At 38.9% G+C, this 26,206-nt stretch overlaps 1 protein-coding gene across 1 annotated transcript; it reads right to left on the bottom strand.

Annotated features, from left to right (window-relative positions):
• Positions 1–2,910: 2,910 nt before the first annotated feature.
• Positions 2,911–25,816, bottom strand: RND3 (Rho family GTPase 3). Its single transcript, XM_020970356.2, has 5 exons — positions 25,406–25,816; positions 24,804–24,891; positions 11,016–11,125; positions 7,602–7,736; positions 2,911–4,936 (listed from the first exon to the last, which is right to left on the bottom strand). The coding sequence occupies exons 1-5, from the start codon at positions 25,553–25,555 to the stop codon at positions 4,685–4,687; spliced, it is 735 nt and encodes a 244-aa protein (XP_020826015.1). The 5' UTR covers positions 25,556–25,816; the 3' UTR covers positions 2,911–4,684.
• Positions 25,817–26,206: the final 390 nt, after the last annotated feature.

Genomic DNA, 26,206 nt, shown 5'->3' with positions numbered 1-26,206 from the left:
ACATAGTAACCATCAGAACCACAGTCTGATCCAGGTCTTCTAACTGTATAGCTATTCTCAATCTCTTATCCCATACTAAGGCATAACTCTACATCTATATGGTCTATGACAGATGGGTTGTGCCAAAATTTTAGGGGATTGGCTAACAACCTCAAGTTTATTTTGGGACTCTTCCTATGAGAGAAGATGGGACTTGTGAGAGCTGTAAGACAAGCAAACCAAATTTTTAATGAACTATTGTTTTCTGCATTCTGTGACTGCTTGTTACCCAATATACATTCTTACCTTGAGGGTTTGTGTGGGAACTGGGCTCCTTTTACCTATATCTGTACTATCCTAAGACCTTTAATTTCCCATAGCAGAAGGAAATTAATTTGCGGCTGATAAAGGCAGTTCTCTTTCCACTGGATTGCACCATGTTAAAACAAAGGATGAAGGAATACTCTGGTTTAGGCTAGGATATGAAGTAGTTCTTGAGATTTCCATGGGAAACTCTAAGTAGGGGCAAAATAAGCCAAAGAAATATAATAAGAAGCAGTGCTGTAATAGCAGAAAGTCCTAAATTGGAGTCAGAAGATTTGGGTCCAAATTTGGCTCTGTCAGAATGTGACCTTGCACCAGTAACTTAATCTCTCTGTTCAGTCGTTGCAGTTGTGTCCAACTCTTTGTGACCCCATTTGGGGTTTTCTTGGCAAAGATAGTGGAATGGTTTGCCATTTCCTTCTCCAGCTCATTTTACAGATGGGGAAACTGAGGCAAACAGGGTTAAGTGACTTGCCTGGTGTCACACAGCTAGTCAGTGTCTGAAGCCAGATTTAAGCCCACGAAGATGAGTCTCCCTGACTCCAGGCCCAGCACTCTATTCATTGTGCCACCTCTCTACTCCTCAGTTTTCTCAGCTACAAAATGATGGGGTTGAATTAGATGACCTCTGAGGGCCTGTTCAGCTCTAAGTCTGTGCTCCATTAAAGACTGGGTCTGCTCTCTGTAAGCCAAATCTGAGGTGCTGAGCCATAGGCTAGAGATACATGCAAATACAGTAACAGTTGAACAATACATAGAGGTGGCGTTATCTAATAATAATAAATAAAAATTTAAAATAATAATTACAGAATTAGCTTGGGTCATATTCTCCTAAATTGGGCACATATACACATACCTGCAGACAGGATGTCCATATACTAAATTATTATAAATGGAGTATGAGATATGGTGCCAAGTACTGGTATGCTTACTACTAAGCTGATATCTGAAGGAGTTAAAACAGGTTGGTTTAAGATCCTTACCAATAGAGGATGGTTAGATTTTCTTTGGCTACATTGCTTGCTTGTGTTATCCTATGCTTCTCCTTAAAACTCCCTACAAAAAACCATGATCTCAGGATAGGGGAATAAAAGGTTAATCTGGGTGGGAAAGAAGTAGTTAAATCATATTTAGAGTTTGAAAACAACCTCTTGATATTTAAAAAGGGTATTTAAAAATCATAACCATTAATCAGTTGAACAGAATTTTCCTGGAATGACCAGAATAAATGTTTGCTGAAGCAAAATCAGAATTGGAAAGTGAAAACATACATGCCTAAGGCTGGAGAAAAGCTAATTTTTGTTAAACAAATTAAAGCAGTTGGATAAGAACAATTCATCAGAGAAAAACATTCCTGAGCAACCTAGCTAACACTGCCAAGGTTAGCAGAACCTCAGATGAGCTTTTTCTTTTTCTTTTTCTTTCCCTCTGTGCCAGTGATCGTGAGGAAAAGTCTTTCCTGCAAGATCGCTAATTCAGCCTTATAACCAGTCTGTTACTCAATGCCCCAATATAGTGAAGAGGACTAATTGAATTTTTTTTGTGACTTTTATGTACCTCCTACAGCAAGGACTGAATGTAAACATTTTAGTACATTTTCTATGCCACTTTGCAAGATTCTTCCAAAATATTTCAACCACCTACAGTCAATAAGTTTAATTTGCTCACTGGCATTTGCTCCTCTGTTTTCTTCTTTTTTCTGCATTCTTGAAAAATGTTATTTTAATCGATTGACTCATGAGTCTCTGTACAGTATACCTGAGTGATTTCTAAGTATGGTCATTTAAAAAGCCACAAAACTTATATCTTTCATTCAAATGAAGGAGCCATGTGGTTTTGGGAAACAGAAGAAAGTAGTGAGGATATTTTCATTATTTTGAAAAATATACCATGGTATCATCCTTACATGTGTAAACCACTGGATCTTAAAGGTGTAGTTGTCATCCTCTTCAACCAGAAAATTAACCCTTTAACTAACCATTCACTACGGGCTTAAGTTCTTTCCTGGGTGTTAAAATTGTCGTAACTCTTTTAGACCACTTGGTGTATCTTTGGGTAGCAATTTCCTACTCTGGTGAGACAATATACTGTCTTTAACACCCAAAGAGCTGCTGTTATTTGTTTAGTAGTTGAGATATAAGTGTGTAGCTCCACCATGCCCAAGATCACATATTTTCAGCTAGAGCTGGGGAAAAAAGCCTGTGACTGTGAAGTGAAGGCTAATTGGCCCTGATTAATGAACCTTTGCCGTAAGATTAAGTCATTTCCTTTCTGAGAAAGGATGTAGCTTCCAAAATGTTACAAACTATTCCCAAGGTTAAGTAACTTGGTCTTTTTCTTTGAGCAAGACATTTAATGCCTCAGTTATGCTTCACCATATATCTACATTATGTATTTATTTTTTAAGGAAAAAAACCTCTTATTGCTGCCAAGAAAATCCCAAAGCACAGGAGGCCAGGAAATGAAGTTAGGCAAGAGTTTGCATGTGTTATGTATGTATTGTATGTATGTATACACACATATATACATCTATTTCTAGTTACTTATGTATCCACACATGAGTACAGTCAAATCTTTATTAAGTAGTATAAAAATGACACAACAAAATTAAGCTAAAACATGGTTACTTTTTTATTTAAAGAAAAAATGATATCTTAATAAATACTGCAGGAACATTAACCAAACAAACATACAAAGTGACTTCAACATTTAAAAAAAGTAATGAATGTTCTGTTTTATAACAGTTATAACTTATTTTCTTTGTACAATATTTAAATACAGAAAGCACTTGCCAGCTAGTTTTGTAATACTGCCCAAAGCATAATGCTGCATCAATCAAAGCATATTATGTGAGTAAAACATCTGTATTTTGTGGGAAATGACTGGAATGGTATTTTCTTGCAGAGACAAAACAAAGTGCTTGTAAGACATAGAACCAAGTGTTGTAATTACCTTAATCTCCTATCCTGCCACATTTTAATGGGAACACAGCTTTAACACTTCAAAAATGAAGTATCATCATTGGAAAGAATGCTCGTTTTCAACAAGCGCCAATAACGAACTGGTCAAGTCTATCCTTCTTCTTTGAAAGAAGCTCTAAGAGGAACTGGTCAGAAAATATCTGCAAACTGTTTGAGAGGCTGATTTATCTTCACCTGACATAAGAAATCGGTCCACAAAAGAGGGACTTGGCTGACTCTGGCTACCTCCAGTTCAGCACCCACTCTCTAGATATGTACATGCTCGTTTTAGAGAATTGATGCTATATCCAGTTTCCACTTGGGAGCCCTTAAAGCTCTACTGTACTTCTGGCTCCTTCTCCTATGAATGCTATTGGAAGAAAATGAAATAAGTAATACTCAAGGATCATCAAATATGGCCATTCTGGAGATTATCCATGTACCAATTCAACAACCGGCCATGCTGATTTGAAGTTGTACTCATTCAGATTCAAAAAACTTTGCTTATAATCTGTGCTTTTCTGCTATCATTCCTTCACGCCATATAAAACCTGGTTAAAACTATCTAAGATTTCTTTTCCCCATGGATCCTTCCATAACCACAACTCACAGAAGTTTTTATATAACTTTGCAGTTTCATCTATGATGGCACAACCCTACAATGTATTTTCTAAGGGCACAAAAAGAAAACTCAGCGTATTACCACTTTTCAAATGACAATTACATTGATGAACAGAAATATAAGACTGAACAATAACTGGCAGATTCTTTCTACTTGGTCTATTCCATCTCTTGTCGTGCTAGTCTGCAGGCCTTGAAAAAATGCAAAAGGCTTTCTTCACGACTATCTTGTTCAGCTATCTCAGGAAGGCAACATTTCAAAGCCTCGTACAGCGTTTCCTCTCGATACCCCATGGGTCTTGATATAATTTCCATTTTAATGATGAGCTGGGAGGAAATTAGATCACATCCTCTGGAAAACTAAACTCTAAGGTCACAGTGCCAGTTCCCCAGTGAGGAGGGTGTATTAATATTTTTAAAAGGAGATTAAAACATTTAAAAATTAAATCAATGCAGATAGCCATGAATAGATTGTTAAGAAAAAAAAGCAAGCACCAGACAGGGTGTGATTTTTCTTCTTGGAGGTACTCATTCCCCTCCTCATCTATTTCTAGAACAATTGAAGCTCTCCTTTTTTGGCTTATCTTCCAAGTCACATTTTCAAGCTCTTCAAAGTCTTCTCTTCCCATCACTTGGTCTACATGCTGAACCCTTAAGTACAGTATCCCACAAAAGATGAAGAATATCCTTTAAAATGGTCGCTAAGCCTCCATCATATATCACTTTGGCTGCGTACTCCATTCGATCTTCACCTTTTCTCATTGGATTTTCTTGTACCTCCTTACAGAAATCCAACACATTCACATTACAGTGCAACTCTTTGCTTTGTCCTTTCGTAAGTCTGTAGCAACTGTTGACAGTTCTGGTCTGCCAGGCATATGTGAAATCCGCTTTGTTGCCCTTTGTGATTTGTTTCGCTTAACATTTTTATTTGTCTTATTTACACATGCCAAGGTGGCAACATGGAAAATGTCTCTTACACTGTTTTCCGACTGTAAGGCTGAGCATTCAATATAAGTAGCTGCTCCGATTTGTTTGGCCATGTTTGCACCCTGGGAAGAAAAAAGAGGACTTTTCAGTCAACAGCAAGACTTTTGGGAAAAGCCATGGTAACATCTTCTGCTGCCTATAAAATAGCAAGATCACAAACATTCTATAACATATTGAAATAATTTTTGTCAAATATCCTAGGAAAAATTATCATTCTAACTGGAATTGACCTTCTTTACAGCTTTTAAGAATATTTGCAACCAGGACTTCGGCTAATCATTAGGAACAGCATTCAGAGACCTTTCTCCCTTCCAGCTAATCAAACAGTATTTACTGAGCACTACACTAGGGCGCTGTGCCTTCAATGAATTAGGCCAACTAAATCCAAGCTATCCAGTGTGCTTGGTCTAAGGTGATTCAAAGAAGCAAGGGCACTACTAAGGAAGTGATTCACCATCATTATCAACAGCAAGAGCAAATAGTTACTGAACCAGTGGCAAGTCTCCCGGGGTCACAGCAAAACAGAGCAAGACACATTACCTCACAATGCCTGGACAATCCTGACTAAAGAAGACTTGGTGATCTGAATCATTCCAGCACATAACAAAATTTTCCATTTGACTTTGGAAACTGAGACCTGCTCCCTATTCTGAGACCACCAAAGGCATTATTTTGTTCACTTCCCCTGGATTAATAAATTGTTATAACTAGCAAGAACTTCAGAAATCATGTAGTCCAATCCCCCAACTATATAGTTGAAAGAAAAGACAAAGCAGTTTAGTAAATTGCCAAAGGTCATACAAGGTCATGGTTTTTAGTGGAGCCAGGATTCAGGCTAAGACTCAACTTACCTTTTCTACCACATCAGGACACCTCATTCTGACCAGCTCCTCTTTATTGAAATGGATGGAATGAGAACAATCAGCCAGGTAGATAGATGTGGGAGGTGGAGACTGACATTAATTTTTTAATGGCAAAAACGCAATGTGGAAGAACATACTACTAAGGGGACTTCACATATGTCTCCATTGACTCTTTGAAAGTCATGCTTTTGGAGGCAGCTAAGTGGTGTGGTGGATAAAGCACTGACCCTGGAGTCCGGAGGATCTGAGCTTGAATTCGGCCTCAGACACATAACATTTACCAGCTGTGTGACCCTGGGCAAGTCATTTAACCCCAATTGCCTCATGCCCCCCCCCAAAAAAAGTCATGCTTTGAAATGCAAAACAAGTAGTTTCTAAAGGTAGGCAATCCCACCAATGTGTACAGATGTCAAGCATCTAGACGCGGCCAGGACAGCTTATTCAAATGTTCTCAGCTTCACTAATCTGAAACACAATCTGCTTCCATGAAAATAAAGTCCAAGTGGAACACAGAGTGATTATAGTGGTGAACGCTAAGTAAAATTCAAGATGCTTCAAAACAAAATCTTTTTAGTGCCTGGGTTTCCTCTCCTAGCTCACTCTCTGGGATAATGTTTATGGAAATTATGATGCTCTAAAACAGTCTTTTATGGGGTGCTCTAGTTTAATAGCAAAGGCCTTTTTAGTAGTTTATTATGCCACTGACTATAAAGCAAGATTAACTCTCTTAAAGGGTATTATTGAGTCTGAAGGGGTGTTATCTTAAATCCACAGATCTCACCCAGTGAGAATTGCAGAGATACTTAACTGGGGAAGAACACAGGTAACTGTTTATGTATGCAGTGATGCAATATCAGATAGTTAGCAAATTGAATGAAGTAGTATGCCATCTTTGAATTACAATTCATTTTTTCTGCATTTGCCCTATGGTGTGTATATTACAAATAATGAGATGCATGTTTAAAAGGTTCACTTAAATCACTTAGGAATTCATTGCAAAAGGACCCTGGTCTTTTAACAAGGTCATGTTTTTTTAGACAGTGGGAGAAAAAAATCTTTCCTCTAAGACTTTGAGTTAAGTAGGCAGTACTAGAACTAACACACAGGCATAGCTTTGGAGCAAATGGGAACCTAGGTGGTAAAGTGGATAGAGCACTAAGTTTGAGATCAGGAAGGCCGGAGTTCAAATCCTGCCTCAGACACTTCCTAGCTTTGTAACCCCGGACAAATCTCTTTAAAAAAAAACAACTCTCTCGGCCTTCCTTTCTTTATCTATAAAATGAACCTTTGGGACTCAATGGCTTCTAATATTGCTTCCAGCACTAAAGCTATGATCCTTTGGTTCTAAAAAGAGTAGTGTTTAAATCTACTCAAGGTCAAAAGACAAAAAGATAAAAGAGGGTTTAATATGTTGTTGTTCAGTCGTTTTTCAGTCATATCTAACTCTTCTTGATCCCATTTGGGGTTTTCTTGGCAAAGATACTGGAACGGTTTGCCATTTCCTTCTCTAGCACATTTTACAGATGAGGAAACTGAGGCAAATGGGGTGAAGTGACTTGCTCAGGGTCACACAGCTACAAGGTTTCCGAGGCCAAGTTTGAACTCAGGGTTTCGTGATTCCCAGCCTGGCGCTCTATCCACTGTGCCATTTAGTTGCCCCCAAGGCTTAATGTACTTGAGTCCATATAACAGAGTTACTTCAAGACATAGCACTCCTTCAAAACTTTGGACTAACGAGTTGATTTTGATTGGAGGTGGTGCCTGTCAATGGGACGCATCTCCTAGCAGCTTTGCATTCATATAGGGAGACAGACAGCTCTTTATTTTTAACCAGCATTCATAATGAAAGGGACAGTATACATACCTGATCATAAGATACTGGTGTTTGCCTGTGATTTGAAAGTTCAACTAATGTACTAACATCTGTGCGAAGATCAGACTTGCAGCCAACCAGCAGCATCTTGGTGTTAGGACAAAACTCCTGGATTTCACCTTTCCACTGGAAAAGAGATGGTTGGAACTTTAGGAACATGCTGGCAGACTTAGAGGACACAAATTAGTCTCTCTTCTTTGCTCACAGAAAAACGTTTTGTTTGGGATAAGGAAGTGAATTTGTCTTAAGTGTCTAGATACACTATTTTAAACATTATGAATTTAGGGCTGAGAAGGACCTCAGAGGCCATTTTACAGAGGGGAGAGATCAAGCTATTTGTCCAGCATTACAAAGGTAGGAATTGGCAGGGCTAAGATGGGAATTCAGATCCTCAGATTTCAAATTGTTTGTTTTTTGACAGTGGGTATAATTACATTACAAAATGCTAGCACATATTATTATCTGTTCTCCCTCCCCATGATTCATTATCTGTTCATACTGTGGGAGATACATTGTTGGTATTTGTCAGACATTAAAAATTTTTTAAATTATCAAATTACAGATAGGTATAGCAGGAAGATAAAAGACTATTAAGAGTACTTACAGATGCCAAAATTTCCAAATATTCTGAACCAGTACATCCTAGGCCATAAGCTAATTTCTAGGAGTTGATTTAGGCACTGCAGAATCAACTAGGTCACAGAACTCAATCTCTCACCTCTGACATCTATCTTGGTGGCTCAGATGCTGTTAAGATAGTCCCAGGCTTGAGGGACCAACTAATTACTCATTCTTAGTCGATGTTTCATAGTGAGGCCTCAGTGAACAAATTCACTTAGGAATGAAGCTCTTATGGTGTGTTGAGAACAATGAATAAGAAATCAATAAGCCTGGTTTTTAAGTTTCAACTCTGACTTTCTGTGTGACCGTAAGCAAATGAACTTCTCTGGACATTCTACAAAATGGGAGTCTTAGTCTCAGTGGGTTTTAAGTCTCCTTTCAGTTCTCTGAGTTTATGAATTTAGGGCTCCTTTCTAAATTTAATTAATATAACTTGATCTATGAATTTAGGGCTCCTTTCTAAATTTAATTAATATAACTTGATCTATGAATTTAGGGCTCCTTCTTTTGGCAATACTTCAAGGACATGATTTCATCCACATGGATACCTTGTTAACTGAGGCAAACTGCAACCCTTTCACATCTTAGCAGATGGTTTTCATGAGTTCCTTGGCCAAAAAAATTAACCGCCAGCCTTCTGGTGATAAGCCTCTTAGAACTTAGCTAGCCTGGTCCCCCCGTGACAGAGCTACAGTTCATCTTAGAGGCTATACTATATTTTCAAGCCTGAGGAGATAGGTCAAAGCTGGCACCCGGAGTGTAGAGACTTCTGGAACCCAGGGTCACCTCCACACCACAGTGAGGGACTGCAATAGTGACAAGATTAGTCACTTAAAAAAAAAAAACAAAACCCTTCATAAATCATGCAGAGCAGAGCTGTCTGCGTTGGCAGCTGCTTGGCAAAAATACCTCATCGCTCAGTTTGTTTGTCTTGGCCAAGCCAAAAGTAAACAGGGACTACCCCTAGGGATAAAGTCCTGATGTCTGAAAGGTTTATCTTCTCAGTCCCCAGTCTCTTCCTTTTTGCATTCTTTTCCCCATTCAGTAGCAGTCCCTGCTACCATTTCAGACACCCAGTGCCTTCCATTCCTTTGCCACTTCTTCCCTAACAACAGGAAAAGTTGCTGATAGAATCATGTATGCCTGCAGACTGACTGGTTACACTTTAACTGAACTTCATTCACTTATTTTTTTTTTAATTTGTTTTAATCTCTAACTGAAAAAGAGGCCTCTCCTCTTATTATCTTTCATTGTAGGAAGTTTTTCCAGCAGCCAGCATGGTGCCTGCACATAGTAGGTACTTAAAAAAATAGTAGTTGAATTATTGATAAAGGAACTTCAAATATCAAACAAAACAGGGATTGGAAGATTGTGTATGAGGGAGATTTGAGAGAGAAAGGTTCTAAATTAGGTGGCACAGTAGATAGAGCTCCAGCCTTGGAGTCAGGAGGACCTGAGTTCAAATCCAGCTTCAGACGCTTGACACTTACTAGCTGTGTGACCCTGGGCAAGTCACTTAACCTCAACTGCCTCGCCAAAAAACAAAAAATAAATTAAAAAAAAATGAAAATAAATTAGGTGGAGCACCTACTTGGTTGCTTCTGAAAATAACTGATTCTTTTCAGGTCAACTAAGGGAGAACAAAGGCTTGGCCATGCTTTCTATACTCAAATATTTCCCCACAGGAAAACAGCTGGGGAGAATGGGCCATCCTGGCTGAGGCTGCTGGAAATCTCTTCTCCATCTATAGAGGGTAACTTTATCCCCTCATCACTAGCTTCTTCTGGGACTGGGAGTCTGATGACTTAATAGGGTCCCAACTAGACCCATAACCTGGGCTAATTTTAACCCAACCTCTTCACTAGGGCTTCCAAATTCATAGGATCTTGACATCACAGAACTAGACCTCTCTTTACACATGAGAAAAGAGAGGCAGCCCCTCCCCCCACTCCCCACCCAAATTAAGTGCTTTGTCCAACATCACATAGATAATAGGTATGAGAAAGGAGATTTTGTACTCAGGTACCCTGACTCCAAATTCAGCATTTTTTTCATTGTACCAAACTACTTACAAAATTATCGATGGTTTTGGGTATGTTATATTTTATCCGTTTTTATACTAGAATTCATCACACTTGTCTCTTCTATTATCTTCTCCTTGGGTTATGAATTGTCTGATAAAGTGTTGTGTCAGATTTTGTCAATAAAGGTTTTCCTCAAAGCACTATGATGCCTGAATGTGGTCAACTTACATACTTGAAAACCAAGGAGAAAATAGCAAACTTACATACAATCAACAAGAATTCTTATCTTTACTAGTATTTCTTTCTTTCTTTTTTTTATATATTTGGCTAGGCAATGGGGTTAAGTGACTTGCCCAGAGTCATACAGCTAATAAGTGTTATGTGTCTGAGGCCGGATTTGAACTCAGGTCATCCTGAATCCAGGGCCAGTGCTCTATCCACTGCGCCACCTAGCTTCCCCACTAGTATTTCTTTCCACCGAAGTTTTTTTTTTTAAGATTTTAAAAATGCATGCTATTTTATAATCCTATGAAAGAATTTTCTGAAGTAGTGAGATTATCTACATTTGTAATACTAGTGCATGGCAAGTCTCCTTTAAAGAAAGCTCATGGTATTGGTGTAGCCAATGGAGTATTCTCTACAAAATCTAGTTACCAAGTCCAAGCTTGGATATTAACCTCTGTTAGTATTAACTCTTTAGTCAGATTTCTTTGATGGGTCACATGGCACTGAAATGTGTTCAAATTTTTCAAATACTTGCCTTTTTTAGGACACTGTCAAGAGTCTCTGGTCTACTGATGTCAAAACAGATCAATACAGCATCCGAATCAGGATAGGAAAGGGGACGGACGTTGTCATAATAAGGAGATCCTATAGAAAAAGGAAGATGTTTTAATTTAGAGCTTAAGACATCTCTTCAGAGACATACATTTACTTTGCTTATGTAAAGTGTCCAATCACATTTGCTTCCAACCCAACATCAATTTCCCAAATTAGCATTAATACTGGCTCCCACATCAGCATCCTGTTTAGGATGGGTGTCACACACACATATATACACACGTACACACAGAAATTGTATCAATAATTCATTTTTTAAAATTTAAAAGAAATAGGTTCTTATATATGTAATCCTTTAAAATAATAAAAAAAAATGATAAACTAAGAGCTAAAAGGACTCAGAGGTAATCTAGTCCAAACTCCTCACCCAGACTCCTAATTTTACAATGAGAAATTGACTGCCAATGAAGTTGAGGTACTTTCTCATTATCAAACAGGCAGTAGTAAAATGTCAGCCTTAGGATTTGAAATTAGGTTCCCTGAATCCAATTCCATTGCTCTTTCCATCGCACTATAAATCAGAGGTCAAAGCGGTTGGGACTAGAGCTCTGTATTAAAAACTTTAAAGTAAAAGACAGATACCTAAAATAATAGCTCACATTTATATGTCTTTTTGTGGTTTGCAAAGTATTTGATATGCACTGTCTTACTGCTTGATCCTTACAACTCTGTGAAGTAAGTACTCTTATTATTCCCATTTTATAGATTTGGAAATGAAGGACAAAAAAACCAGCATTCAAATCCAGGTCTTCTGAATACTAAGTCCAGTTATCTTTTTACTATACATCTTCTACTATACTACAGTGCTTTCCTCTGTGCCTCTAAAAGAGGTTAATACTAAAAATGTGCACAGGTTTTGGATGACCTGGCTTCCTTATTGCCCCTAGTGGATGGGAAGTATGAAACAAGCTTCTCGAAGGGAAAGCCAATAGAGAACGAATATAGATTCTTCTCCAGGACCCAAAAGGCAAGAGGATGCAGAGGTTAAAGAGCTTTAAGTATATAAGTAAGCTTAGTTGTGGGTAAGTTGGGAGGGACCCTTAGTTTAGCCTTTAAAGGTATGCTTATAATTTGAAAAAGCAAAAGACAAATTTCATGATGGACAGGACCAATGGTCTCTCTATATCACCCAGCATTCTGTCTTAGGCAGTAGTAGCATAGGCTGATTGAGGTAAGTATGTGATACCATCATACTGTATTAGAAACACCAGGAAAATGCCACACTCTGAATTAACAACTTATTACTGTAACCACCAGAACAACAACTTATTATTGTAACCACTAGAGAACACTCATACTCCTCAAAAGCTATTTTTATATATTCTTAAAGAACCCAAAGAACGTTAATTTCTATAGGGTGAACATTACAAGAAATTGTTTTCAATGCAAAATTAAATATGCCACACTCTCTAATTTGCTACTTGTTAATTTTGACATGCAGATGATTTAGAAGCACATGTATCTTAAATCATTGTACTGAGTTTGAAAATTCACTGTTAGCATATAGGAATTTGGTGGCAGTCTATAAGAAGAAAATTCAAAATTATGGGTGTTTCTGGCTTTCAGAGTCACAAAGCTTCTCACGTTGTAATGATTCAAGGCAAGCTGTACTTTTGACACTACTTTTTAAGCACAGAACACCCAATCTACCCTTGATGAATCAAAAGCTAAGTAAGTCAAAGTCAAGAGAAAAATACAATAAGGTGAGTTGTGTTTTTTGCAATCTTTAGAAATGCCAATTTAAAAAATAAATTTCGAAGTAAATTTGATTCTACTTAATAATCAAGGGTTGATTCTACTTAACAGTTGTCATTAAACAAAGTTGAAAGCTTTTTTCCCCCCAAAGCACTTTTTACATACATTTCTAATTTATCATACCAAACTTGTGAAGTAGACAGCACAAATATTCTTACCCCCATTTTACAGAAAAGGGCAAAGGCAACAAAGTGATAGATCAGAGGCAGGATTGAAACCCAGGTCTCTCCTAGAACTAAACGTGGCATCATACTGCCAACCTGGAAATTATTAAGGGCTTCTGCTATCTGAAGACTTTCTGTATATAAATCTGCTGAATTGAGGGGTTACATGGAAAAATTCAGCTATTCCATTTGTTTCACTGAGATAACGTAGGGCCAAACTGTGTGCCTGTGAAGCAAGAGGAAAAGGAATGTGCCAAAGATAAAGAACAAGAGTGTGAACAAGTGAAGATAGATCAGGCCAGCGGCTTGCACAGTTTACAGCTGCTTGACTTTCCAGTCAGGAATGAACGACCTAACCTAATGGGTGGACAGCTGGGAGATGCTTTGTCTTTGCCCATGTATACATAAAAATCAATCTCCTGAAGGTCAAAGGGGTGAGGGGCCTACTCATAAGGGCTCCTTTACAGACTGCATCTAAGAATGAGACCAGCTCTTAAACTAGGGGTTAGTCATATACCTATTAACCTCATGATTGGGAGTGATAATTATTCTAATAATGTAATGATACAGTAATTTAGAAAGTTTTGAGTAGGAAGTTAATAGGTTCTGGCTGGGCCAATAATATCAGGCCCCTAATGCTTGTGGCATTCCTATCCATTTCTTCATTTTGACTCTCAGGCTCAAATTTTCTCTAAGTCTTTCTACTTTTCCTATTTCTAGGTTTAAGAGCTAAGTTTTACAATACTCCCATTATAATTATTTGCTAATTGCTCTGCAATATAATTTCAAATTTTGTAGCAGAAATCTAAATTTTCAAAATCATTATCAACATCTCCTTCGTCCATAACACACATAATTCTTTCTCTTAAGACATTCCCCAAAGTCAGAAGTTTAATGAAACTCTTAGAGACCTTCCCAACCACACATAGTTAGCTTTTAGAACAGCCTACCAAGAAAATTCTGTAATTCCTTTTAAAATCTATTGGATTCTCTTTCTTGGAACTATTATTTAAAAAGCCAGTCATCTCTCTAGCTTTAGCTTTCACCTGAAAGGGCAGGATCTCTGTGAATTCTTCCTAACTCAAGAACTCTGGGCTATTAAAACTATTACAACTCTATGCTTTCCTTACCCTCTTCCCCCACCAAAGAAAAAAAAAATTCTTCACTAGACATCAATCCCTACTTTAGTATTAAGTCAGTGCTACACAAGAAAGAGTACTGGATCTAGAAAGAGCTGGGTTCCCATCGCACCTTTGGGAAAGTCACATTTCTTTCTTTAGCCACAATTCTTCATTTGTAATATGAAGGTGTTACCAGCTCTACATCTATGATGCTGTGCAAAATGCTGCTTTGGGAAAAGCCTTATCCCTTTGTGTGCTTAAAGCATTTTCCTCTCCCCATCCCTCCTGTCTTAAGAACTAGAAAAGTTGAGTTCTCTCGTCACTTTGTTACAGGTTCACTGCTCATACTTAGCTGTGTTCAAATGCCCATGTTCACACAACGTGTTAAGTGTGTGTGGTGGAATCTGAATTCAGATCTTTCATAAAAAACCCTGTAACAGTGTTCAACAAAAACAAAGAACTTTTTTTTCAGGGAAGCAGTGAACTTATCTGAAGTGAACCTAGATGAAATTAGGATGCAACCCTATTTTCTTGCACTAAGAAAACGTGTTTCTTTCTTAGTAAAACATAGCACAAATTATAGAATGCCCTCACTCCTACTTCTGCACTTCTTCATATTAAGAGATGTATATGAAAAAAAGGAGATATATATGCATGATATAGCCATGCCTAATAACAACAACTAGAGGTAAGGAAATCTAGAAAACCAAGGGAACCCACAAAATCCATTTAGCTAACTAAGCTCCCTTAGAAACCCCGTGGCAAAGTTTCATCTTATGTTCTCTCAGAGTTTTCATCATTTTTAAGGTCAGTCTTAGAATTTCCCTTGAAAGTTGATGCTGGTACACAAAGAAAGCAAAAATGTTGTGAGACTGCATGCTTTAATCACTAAACACTTGTTAGATAACTCACAGTGCAAAGAAAAGCTAAGAATTCCAGGAATTCCCTCGCGAAGTGAGAAGTAACATCTGGAAGAGAGAACCTTACCAAACTAGGTATCAGAGGATAATCTGTTGAAAGAACTGCCCCTCAGTGGGGGGGGGGGGGGGGGGAGAAGGAACCTCACCACCAATGTCAAGTCCCATATGGGGGGGGGAGGGATTTTTTGGAAAGATTTTTATGTTGCCTTTTAAAAGGATCTAGTATAAATTTAGAGCAGAAGGCAGCAGCAGAAAGAATGCTAAAAAATTCACCATGACTCATGGGTTCTGTTTCCTAAACACTTGAGAAAGAAATAAAGTCCATTTTTATCATCTCAAGTGTCTGTCTTGGGCTGCAAATGTCCTGTGAGGTTCTATTTGCCCCTTTTCCATTATTTGCTTTCATGTGAATGAAAAGTTCAGCTTTTTCATCCTATCATTTCTCTTAAGAGTGACACTGAATTTTTAATTAAATCTCATTCTTATAACTCTTTCATCCTAACATGTAAGAGTCTTTGAAAGGGAATCCCCTCCCAAGAAAATCAAAATACTAAATGGATAAGTAAACCCTCAAAATAAATAAGTATATATTTTAAAAAAACTGAAGAATTTGCCTGGGGGTGACAGGTATAGTAGCACTTTTTTTTCCCCACAGGTCAACTGAGTTATAATGCTTGGAACTTGGCACATACAAGTGGCAAAGCAGAAAACGCCTTTTGAAAGTTCATGTCTGCCCATCTTTGTCTTTAAGATCATTAATTCTGGGTGAGAGCAAAATTTCCAACCCAAGAATAGTCACAAAGTGCCTCACCCTGAAACTAATTCTTCAGACACATACCTGTCTGCTTAAGTCACAGCTTCTCAAAGACAGAACAGACCATATATGTCCATAATTAAATGTATATATACACAGATTCCAGCCCAAAAGGGAGCCTGTTTAGATCCACTTACAAACATTTTGAAACTTTAAAAAAGGTTGTTACTGAATGGTCTAATTCAGTATTTCTATTATAATATGGGTCTTAAAGTAGGTAGTTTTCTTACTACTTTAAGGAATTTAAAGCAAACTAAAAGTAGGACACATATATTTCAGTTTGGGCTAACTAGCAAGAAAGCATTTGTATTAGATTGTACTGAGTTAACAGCTAACATGTGTGACTGTGTGATTTGACCTGTTATAAGATACCGTTTCATCATGCCATCACTAATCTAGATGAAAGCCTCAAATTATCAGGAATCTTAAGAATGTGCATTAAGTCTACCCAGAACTTTTGGATATGGCTCTGTTCAATGCCTTCCCCTCAGCCCCACCAAGCTGGTCTACACTTTTGAAAAAGTGCCAAGAAGGAAAGAAAGCAAATACACAATACCCATTAAAGCTTTCTCCATAAAGAATTTTTGTTCATTTTCGCCCATAAAACCAGATTGATAGAAATTATGTACAGATTTCCTTTTAAAGAATTTGGAGACTAGTATAACACCATAAAATGGGCTGAACGCTATTATTTCTAGGGAACACAAAAGATGTGTTCTTATAGAATTTTGTAGCTTTATTTAAAGTACAAAAATTTATAAAATCTTAATCTAATTTGGCTAATGAGATTCCTAACAAAACTGTCATCTATATAGGAGATGAAGCTGTATCATCATAATAAGAATAAGAAAAACTCATCACGTTAATGAGGAAGCAGCCTCGGACTTCTTCTACTCAGTATAATTTTTAGTAGATCACTTTGAAGTCTAGTTTGAGAAGTGAATGGCTTTCAAGAACCTGGCTATCCATCCCCAGGGCCTCTTGAGAATTTACAGTAAAGCCCAACTTCCCCACACTGCCTAAGTAATATATTCATCTCATTGACCAGAGCACCTTGAGGACATTTACAAATTATTCCAATAGAAGAACTGCTTATGCTATAGGGACTGTGAATAAAGTTACCAATCAGTGGCAGCAACAGAGGCATCTGAAGGGCATTACAACTGGCTTTTGGATAACTGTTTCATTTTACATAGACCACTAAACAGCCATGAACTAATCTGGGTAGCTATTGGTCCTTGGTGTCACATCTACATGCAAAATAACTGGATTAATGAACAAACATCTGGTTAATTTAAGCAGAATCAATATGGCCAATCTGGATACCTTTTTTTAACATGCAACTGCTACAAATAGATAGGAAAGGATGCAGTTCTAAGTGGGGTTAAAAATGAATCTGAAAAAAATCTGAGTCTCTAGAGACAGGTGCAGACTGGCAAGTGTAATTGAACTTTCCTGGCTAACCAATAGATTCAATGGGGAAACCCTCTTATGTGGTCTGATGCATCTGTTAGTAGGTCTTATTGGGAAGCCAAGTGCTATCAATCTGTGGAAACTCATCTGTCCTGTTTCAACCTAGCTCACTTATGGGCCCAAGTATAGCAAACCCAAGCCCTTAGGTCAAGTTTGATCTTGGGGTTAAGGCTCCACATACCATTACCTACCTTTGGACACATCTAGTTCTTTCCCAGGCTTGTACCTTTAATTTTACACCTAGTATTTAATACAATAAACTCTCATACTTCTTTGCCACTACCTGAAACATGCTTTCCCTTTCATATTCCCACTGCCAGAAAACTAACCTTGCTCTCAAGATTATTTTATTTTAGTGAAAATAATGCCCAAGCAGAAGTACAGAAAAGGGGCAGTGATTTTTAACATGTCTAGGGGAGAGAACACCAAAGTCTCTTTTTAAGACATTTATCTACTTGTAAATAAAGAAGGAACAGCTAGGTGGTACAGTGGCTGCTGAGCCCAGAGTCAGACAGACCTTTGTTCAAATCCAGCCTCAGATACTTACTAGTTGTGTGACCCTGGACAAGTCCCTTAAACCTGCCTCATCTGTAAAATGAGCTGGAAAGGAAATGGCAAATCACTCTAGTATCTTTGCCAAGAAAACTCTAGATGGAGTCAGACATGAATGAACAAATAAACAAAAACAGAGGGGAGAGAAGCTTCTGAAATAATTCTTCTATCTTGGGATAAGCACTGGATTGAGAGCTTGAAGATCTTGGTTCTAGTTCCATGGACTTTTGAAAAGTCATCCTTTCTACAAACTCAGTTTCTTTATCAGTAGAATGGGGGAGGAGGAGTCTCTTTCAACTTGGATTTATATATTATTATAAATGCAATGCAGAAACATTCTTTTAAGTGTAGTAAGTATTTTGGTTTTCATATGACTGGAAATACTTAGATATTATACTGTGATGACAATAACATGCAAAAGTATTACTAGCATGCTTTGTGCTGCTCCTGAAGGTAGCTTAGTCCATATATTTCAAATAAAACATTCTTACATATTGGTATGCTTTTAGAAGGTTTTCACGAGGAGAAAATTGGGATCAATGTTTATCATGATATAGTGGAAATTTCCCTAGATCTGAAGACCAGGGACTCGGGTTCAAGTCCTGGCTCTGCTATTGATTTACAGTGACACTGGATATGTCTCTGGCTCTCAGTCTCCTTATTTGAAGAGTCTGTTTGGATTACTCTGGCTCAAAATCCTATCAACCTACCACGTCAAATCCTACCCATTCTTCAGGGCCAGCTCAATCCTTTTTCCCACATGAGATCTTTTTATACTCAGATCCAAAGTAATCCTTTTCTGCTCTGAACTCGGCACATTCATGTCTTTATCATTCAATAGCGATTAATCTAAGAGTGCCCGAAACATTCCTCATATGTATTATTTAACTTTCCATTCACTTATGAAAGGGACTGCAACTTACACTTTCCTATCTTCCATAATGCCTCACACAAGAGCCCTGCACATAGTATCTGTCAATAAATATTGGTTGATTTGGTAATCGCTGCTACGTTTTTGTCCAGATGTTTCACACATTGTGCATATATGTTCAAATCACAATAAAGTTAATTTGTTTTGAAGCCTCTAAGGCTTTTCTGGATTTAATTATATGCTAATCCCCAGCACTGCTGTAACATTTCTGGCCCTGTTGAGAAATATTTCATTAGAGTGCTTGTCACAAAGTCCATACTTCAAATTTGAAGCACAAACTACAAATGGTGGCTATAAACCAACAGGCATGTATTTTTTAAAGAATATTTTCCTTAAATAAAATGGAAAAAATATACTTAATTGCCTAACTGCCTCTTGTAGACCTTTAAAGAATGCTTTTTAAAACGCTAATAATTTTCAGAAAATACGCAATAATTGTTAGCTTAAGCATCCACAGGCTAAATAAAGCTTGTGTCACATGAACATTTTGAAGGATTTAAAAAAGATAATGACCTGGAGGTTCCCTAGTAGTCACACATAATTTTCATTTAAAATTATCTTCCTTCCTTACCAAAATGTATTTTTGCTAGGTTAAAAACTGTTATTAAGGACTACAGAAAATAACGTAATTAATAGGCAATATTATTGGTATAAGTTTCTTAGAAACACAGTTATCTGGTGATCTTCTAATGACTATTTTATGTCAGTAGGCATTTAGAACATTAGCTCACTGTAGCAAATGTGAAATGTTTATCGGAAAATGTATGCTAAACTCTTGTCTAACTTGACTCCACAAAAGAAGTATAATAAGCAACTTATATTAGTAATAGTTATAAAGCATGTTCTGTAGTGCCAACTGGATCCTTAAAACAACCCTGTACAAGGATTAACAATCCCATTTTATAGGGCAGAAAAGAGGATATTGGAGGATGTGATTTACCCAAAGTTACCCAGCTACTAAAGTGACAGGGCCAAGACACAGTTAAATTTAATGGGATTTCTGGTTCCAAAGCCAATGCTTTCCCTGCTGTACAAAGCAGATTCATATTTAAAACACAAACCCATGCCTATAGAAACTTAATTAAACTTGGAAATTATTTAGGTTGTGGATCAACTATTATAAGGTGGCTCTCTCTACCACCAGTGAAAAAGAAATATTGTACACTAAAAACCTGAGTACCATGCATTTCAAGAACTCCTGCTAAAATGCTTTGTTTTGTTTCCATGGAACCATGGGTCAGTCAGTCTTTCGAGTAGGTTCTGCTCATCTGTTGTATTTGCTCTTTGAGGATACTACACACTGACTGGTAAATTATCTCTTATGGTAAATTCAGTTAGAAAACAACTTTCTTCTTACCATTGGAAATGGATCCACTGGACAGCCCTGGCTAAAACAATGCAAATTGATATAGGACTGGTTTTTTTTCAGGGCTCACAAATAAAAATGGAATTATTTCAAGTTCAATACTCTAAGTGAAATCCATTATATTTCATAAACCTCAAAACAGTGAGAGTTTTACTCCCTTCTCCCTGATCGGGTCAGACCTAATGACTCCTTTCTGACACAAAAAATAATCCAGACACCCTACATTTCCACCTTTTCTTTCTCATTTCAGATTCTCTCCCCCTATTTCCAAATAGTATTTGTGCATGGCTGGGGGGAAAAGAAAAAAGAACAGCTGAGTGGTCTACAGAGCTAATTTTGAAAAGTTTTAAAATAACCAAATCTAACTTTTAGGCATTCAGAGATCTAGCTTGCTTTTTTTTTAAACTCAGTTGACAACAGTTGGTAATCAGCAATTATAATCCAGTGGCACCAAAGATGTGCAATTATTTTTATAACCTGAAACAAACAAATGATCTTGGTGGGTAAGAAAATGTCAAACATTTGTCACAAAATAATCCTGTTCAAACATTTGTTGTGAAAAGCCTGAAAGGAAGTACAAAATAGTAAAGTTACTTCATATGACTGCTTGCTGATGCAATGATTCCAGGTTGAGTGCAATGAACCATTAACAGTGTTCATTCTACCTATGAATGACAAACTTGTTTTGTGGGATAGCCTACTCTAAAGAATTGCAGCACAGCTTGGTGACTTTGTCATTAAATAACTTTTCATTCATTTTCATATTTTCCCCTTGTGAATACTGTTTTTTTTCCTATAGATCTAAATTCCACCTAAAATTCCATTACTAACTCCTAAAAAGATATTTTCTTCATCTCAGTTGATGTGGAAGCTAAACACACAAGAGCTTTGTGCTTCATTGAATAAAAATACAGATCTCATTCCAGGTGATTATCTTTAATTTAATGAAAGGCAATGTTTATAAAGTTGCCAACCTAATGTAGTTTCTTTGTGCACTGATTATTCAGCTTCTGAGCAGCAATAAACACCAGGGAAATCTAATCTGCTTAGTGACTCTATGCATAAATAAATATCAACATTCATAAAATTTGCATGTTTGTCAAAAGTCTAAAATGTGGCATTCTGAAATTTTCACATCTAAATTATATTAATCTTCACAAGTGAAGTAATATAAAGACTGCCCACAAAATATGTGTCTTCCTTAAACCCAGGAAATAAATCTACTTCTTTCCTTCTTTATCTTTGGAAATAGAGAAGCAAAAACCCCTTTGATTTTACAGTAGATCCAAAAGAAACAGCAGTGATTCTTGTACCTCTTTCCCTCTTCTAAGAAATCCAGCTAGTTGCACTCTCAAAATTCCCTTAATCTGGCTCAATGCACACTGATGACTTTTAAGGCTAGAACTTTCAGCCCTGAGAGGTGACCCACAAAATCTAAAAGCTGAAGCCAAACAATTGTCCTAATGAAGAAAGATCCCTGGCCAACACGTGTGCCTTGCAAACTACCTTCCCACTGCTTTCTTATTCTTTGTCAGTTTATTGCCTTTAGTGACCTTGGAACAAAGGGGGAAGGGAGCATAATAATGGGTACTACTCAAATCAGTTTGCCCAGGATAAAGCATTGGACCTGAAACAAAAACACCCAACTACCAGTCCTTGCTGGGCCACTTATTGAATATGAAATTTGAGTGGTGACTCCTCTTCCCTGAGCATGTTTCCTAATCTGTAAAAATGTGGAGGTCGGAGATATCTGTTATAGTAGCACTTGGACACTTTGTTTAGGAGTATAAATAGAAGAGAAAAGCAAACAGACAAAAATTTTTTTTTGGTAAAGCTCCATGAGATCTTGGAAAATAGTGCATCCTTGTTAGTGTAACTTTAGAGTCAGAAATCTTAGTTCAAATCCTACTTCTGACTCCTAACAGCTGTGTGACTATGAAGAAGGTACTTAACTACTCTAAGACTCAGTTTCTTTATCTTTAAAATGAAGATTATATCTGTAAGTGCCTATCTGGCAGGATTACTTTATCTGACAGTATATTCTCAAAGTACTGTGTAAAAGTCAGTCATATTATAATTAACATCATAAGATTCCTTCTTTTTCAACTCTAAAACTCTGAATAATGTGACCTCTAAAGTCCTTTCTAACACTAGCATTCTATGGGGGTTAGAAGTGAATGTGTCTGTCAAGGCTAATTGTCATTCATCGAATTGGTTTTCCTACACACTAGACATGGCTAAGTTCACGGAGATCGGAACATTTCATTGGTATAGGTGACTTTCCGTAAAGAAATTTTCTAATTCAGATAGGCTCCTTTTCTGCAACTTGGACTCTTACATGAGCTGCATGAAGCCCAGAGAAGTTAAGGATGTATCAGAAGCAGGTCCTAAATCATAGCCTTCCTGGCCCCAGGCCAGCTCTATCCACTATTTCTGATTTTCATGGGGTCATAGAACCTCAGAAGACAAGAACAGGACTTCTGGGTTAAAAGCCAGGAAGGGAATTCTGAGAGAGGATGTTAGACATGACAAAAAGAAAAATAAAGAAAAATACCCGTCTCTTAATGACCTGAAAAGCACTACTTCTCTTGCTGCTTTCTCACTATGTAACCCAGAGGAGAGTGGAATCCCCAGGGAGAAAGAAGGCACAGTGTGGTCTCAACCCCTCCCTCCCTCTGCCGGCCCCCTCAGCACATGGAAAGGAGTTGGGAAGCGGCTGGCTCTCCAAGTGGAAAGTGAAAAGCTGCCCATCTGGGCTGGGATTGATTGTAGCAAAAGCGGAGTCTGGCACGGACTGCAGCTGAGAGAGGCTTTTAGGGAAAGGGGACTAGACTTTGCCTTCTCTCCCCCACTGTGCATGCGCGGGCTTTATCACTGCAGGAAGCCTCTGCCAGCCCCTTTCTCTGTCCTTTTCTTGCCCTCAGTATTCTGGTTCACACTGAAGATCAGGGCTGACCACACTGCCAGAGAAGGTCTACAGCTAGACCGCTACCAGCAAAAATAAGCAGAGTCTCCTCCGCCTACTCCTCAGGGCAGCACCTACAAATAGCCCTCATGGGCAGATCCGACATGCCCGCACTTGTCTCCTAGTTAAGTCTTCACTTCAGCTTCCCACCCTGCCCGATCCTCGTGGCAGCTCAGTTTCGTTCCCGACCTCCCAGATCTTCACTTGGTTCAATTTCTTCCTGCTCCCTGGCCTCCACCCCCGCTAGCTCCCATCTCAAAGCGTCCGCAGCTTTCTTTTAAACCCAGAGCCTAGCTCAGGCGCGCGGTGCAGGTTCTCTTCGCAAAGGTACTGGGAGACTTTAACACTCGGAGTGCTCCCAGAGGGTGGCAAGGGGACAGTGCTCAAGTCTCAGGCTAAGCCGCCTCCAGATTGCCACCAATCACCCACCACTGTGCCCCCCCAACTCCAGGAGACACCTCCCCGTCACATCCAAGTCCTTTCCATCCTTTTTCTTCTCCCCATTCGCGAACTGCCCCCAAAACTTGGTTATTTACCCTCCCCACTTTAAAAGCCATGACAAGAGGGTGGGGAGGTGAGAAAGTAGCACCTGGGTTCTGAACTAAATTATCCCCTTTAAAAAGACTCATCCCAATAATTCAAACAGAACGTAAAGATAACACACACAGCGCAGGCAGGGATTATTTTATCTGTATATATCATCTCCTAGTCTAGAGTTCTGGAGTGGGCCTCATGCTCTACCCCTCATTCCAGGTTGCAAAGCAGCCCCTAAAAGGAGGGAAACCCTCCAGCTCGGAGTTTTCTCTCTCCCTCCCCCCACTACTCCGTTCCCGGCACCTCGCTGTTGTACAACCGCCTGCACATACTTTCCTGTCATCGTCACGAATACCAGAGATTGCTTACGCTCATGTTACTTTCTGGTAGGTTAGGATTCCGCACGTAACCGCGCCTATTTGGGGATTTTCCTCCTCCTCCCACCACCATCCTTCCCCGGTTTTCCCTCTCATCCTCCTAGAAAGCCATCAAGTTGCATAGAGAAGGTGTTCCCAGGTTCATAACTGGGTATAGTACAGAGTGGGAACTCGCTGTTTGTCACTGCAGGTTCAATGACGCCCCCCCCCCCCCCGTCCTTAGGTGTGTGGGAGAAGCGGGCCAATGATCTTAGCAGAATCGCCCCAAGTTGGATCACCAAGCCTTAGGATTAGAGATTTTAGCCCATTTCCATGTGCTGGTCCGAGAGTGCCTGGGTTACTTCATGGATAGTTAAAAGCCCACAATCATTTCTTTCCAATTTCTCCTTTCAGCACTCGGTCTTAGGTCCCGGCTCTTCCTCCTCTCCCCTCCCCCCGCCTTATATCTTCCTCCCCACAAAGAAATAAAAGGCATTTGTTGCTGAATTGAATTCATCTCGACCGGAACGCGGGGATTACTCGAGGAGGAAAAACTTAAAGGAGGCACTGTAGCTTTGGGCGGGGGGGAATTGGGGGGAATGCCAGAGGGCGCGCTGACCTCAGGGGTCCATGGCATTGGCCCAGCTTCTACCACAAAAGTCGCCTAATCTCAAATCCAGCATTCCCTACTCCCCAGCACCCCAGTCCCTCAGATAAAGAAACAAGCCCCGGTCTGAATACAGGTTTCTTTTCTTACCCGAAGTGTCCCACAGGCTCAGCTCTATCCTTTGTGTGTCAATTTCAAAACTGGCCGTGTAATTTTCAAATACTGTAGGGACGTAATTCTGAAGGAATCACACGGAGAATACAAGGAAAGAAACAGGGAAATAGATCAAGAAGGAAAAAAAAAACAAAATACAACAAAACAGGGTTATCTTAAAAGGCATGGTACCAACAAAATTCCCTTCCCCCTTTAAAAAAAAAACGCACGCAACCCAACAGGCACCAAACACGAGGAACCAAATCTCTCCCTAACATCACCTCCCCCCTCAAAAACCCCCCCAGACTGACCCTCCCCCCCATTAAAAAATCACTCCCATATCACACCACCCTAACCCTAACATCTTCTTTCCAGATGAAAGACAAGTTTTAACGGCAAGGAGATTAATCGGCAGGCTTCTTCCAGCCCCAGTGCCTTCTTCCCTACTCCTTTCTCCTTTCAAGGGATCTTACAAGAACGGGTGAAGGAGAGGGGAAACTAAGAAGGTTAGGACAGTAAAGCAATCAAATAAAAAATCCCCACTAATCTCTAGCAGCTTTGACTCCCTCCCGGACACTGGCAAGGAAAGGTAGACGTACCTCGGGGAAGCAATCCTTAGCAAACACATGAAGCAGCGCCGTTTTCCCACACTGGCTGTCTCCAACTACCACTATTTTGCATTTCACGTTCTGATTAGGATCCATCATAGATTTACTGTTTAATTTCTGACTGGCTCTTCTCTCCTTCATTGATCTTGCCTTATTTTCTCTTGGAAAAGAAATGTTCTTTTAAGAGAAAAATGTACAGAAATCTTTGCAAAAAAAATAAAAATTATAAATGAAGAGGGTAGCCAGAGAACCCTTGAAGCTCACAGGCGTTGTGGAGTGGAAAAGGTTGGTTACTCCCCTTAAAACAAGTTTTATATCCCGGATTCCACACCTCGCCTCCCCAATCCAATTCCGATCAGAATGCTTTGTTTCACGCTTTCTGCTTGGCTTTATATGCCGCGTCTTCCAATCCTGTTCTTTCTCAATGAGAGAAAGAAACTGATCCGCCTCCTCCCCTTTTATGGAACCTGGGAGAGTGCGGAGTCTCCTTGCCTGTTGAAAAACTGTATGCCGTGCGCCCTCTAGGGGAACTGCTTAGAATCCATTTCAAGGCCAGACTCCCGAGGTTTGAGAGACATCCTTTGTAGTGTATTATTCCAGTACGAGGCGAACTGTCTAATTACAGTAAGTGCGTGCCTCCGGGAACAAACAAGTGGGAAATCGAATCCTGAGTAGGTGTCACCACGAATTTCCTCTTTGTTAATAGAAGTTAACCTACAAAATAACAATCACTATTTTTTCAAGAGAAGTGGTAATAAAAAGAGAACCTCCCCTCAGCTGTTAGTGTTAAAG

This window comes from Phascolarctos cinereus, unplaced genomic scaffold, assembly GCF_003287225.1.
Source record: "Phascolarctos cinereus isolate Bilbo 61053 unplaced genomic scaffold, phaCin_HiC Scaffold_726;HRSCAF=1367, whole genome shotgun sequence".
NCBI classification, from domain to species: Eukaryota; Metazoa; Chordata; class Mammalia; order Diprotodontia; family Phascolarctidae; genus Phascolarctos; species Phascolarctos cinereus.
Note: the sequence above shows the minus strand (reverse complement) of the source record. Positions and strands in the feature narration are given on the sequence as shown.

What these genes read in the sequence shown, in the direction of transcription:
- RND3 (XM_020970356.2), bottom strand. Translation starts at nt 25,555, where the DNA reads ATGAAGGAGAGAAGAGCCAGTCAGAAATTAAACAGTAAATCTATGATG. An exon ending in TTGACAGTGTCCTAAAAAAG is followed by an intron (nt 7,737 to 11,015) that starts GCAAGTATTTGA and finishes TCTCTTTTCCAG; the next exon opens with TGGAAAGGTGAAATCCAGGA. An exon ending in CACCAGTATCTTATGATCAG is followed by an intron (nt 4,937 to 7,601) that starts GTATGTATACTG and finishes TTTTCTTCCCAG; the next exon opens with GGTGCAAACATGGCCAAACA.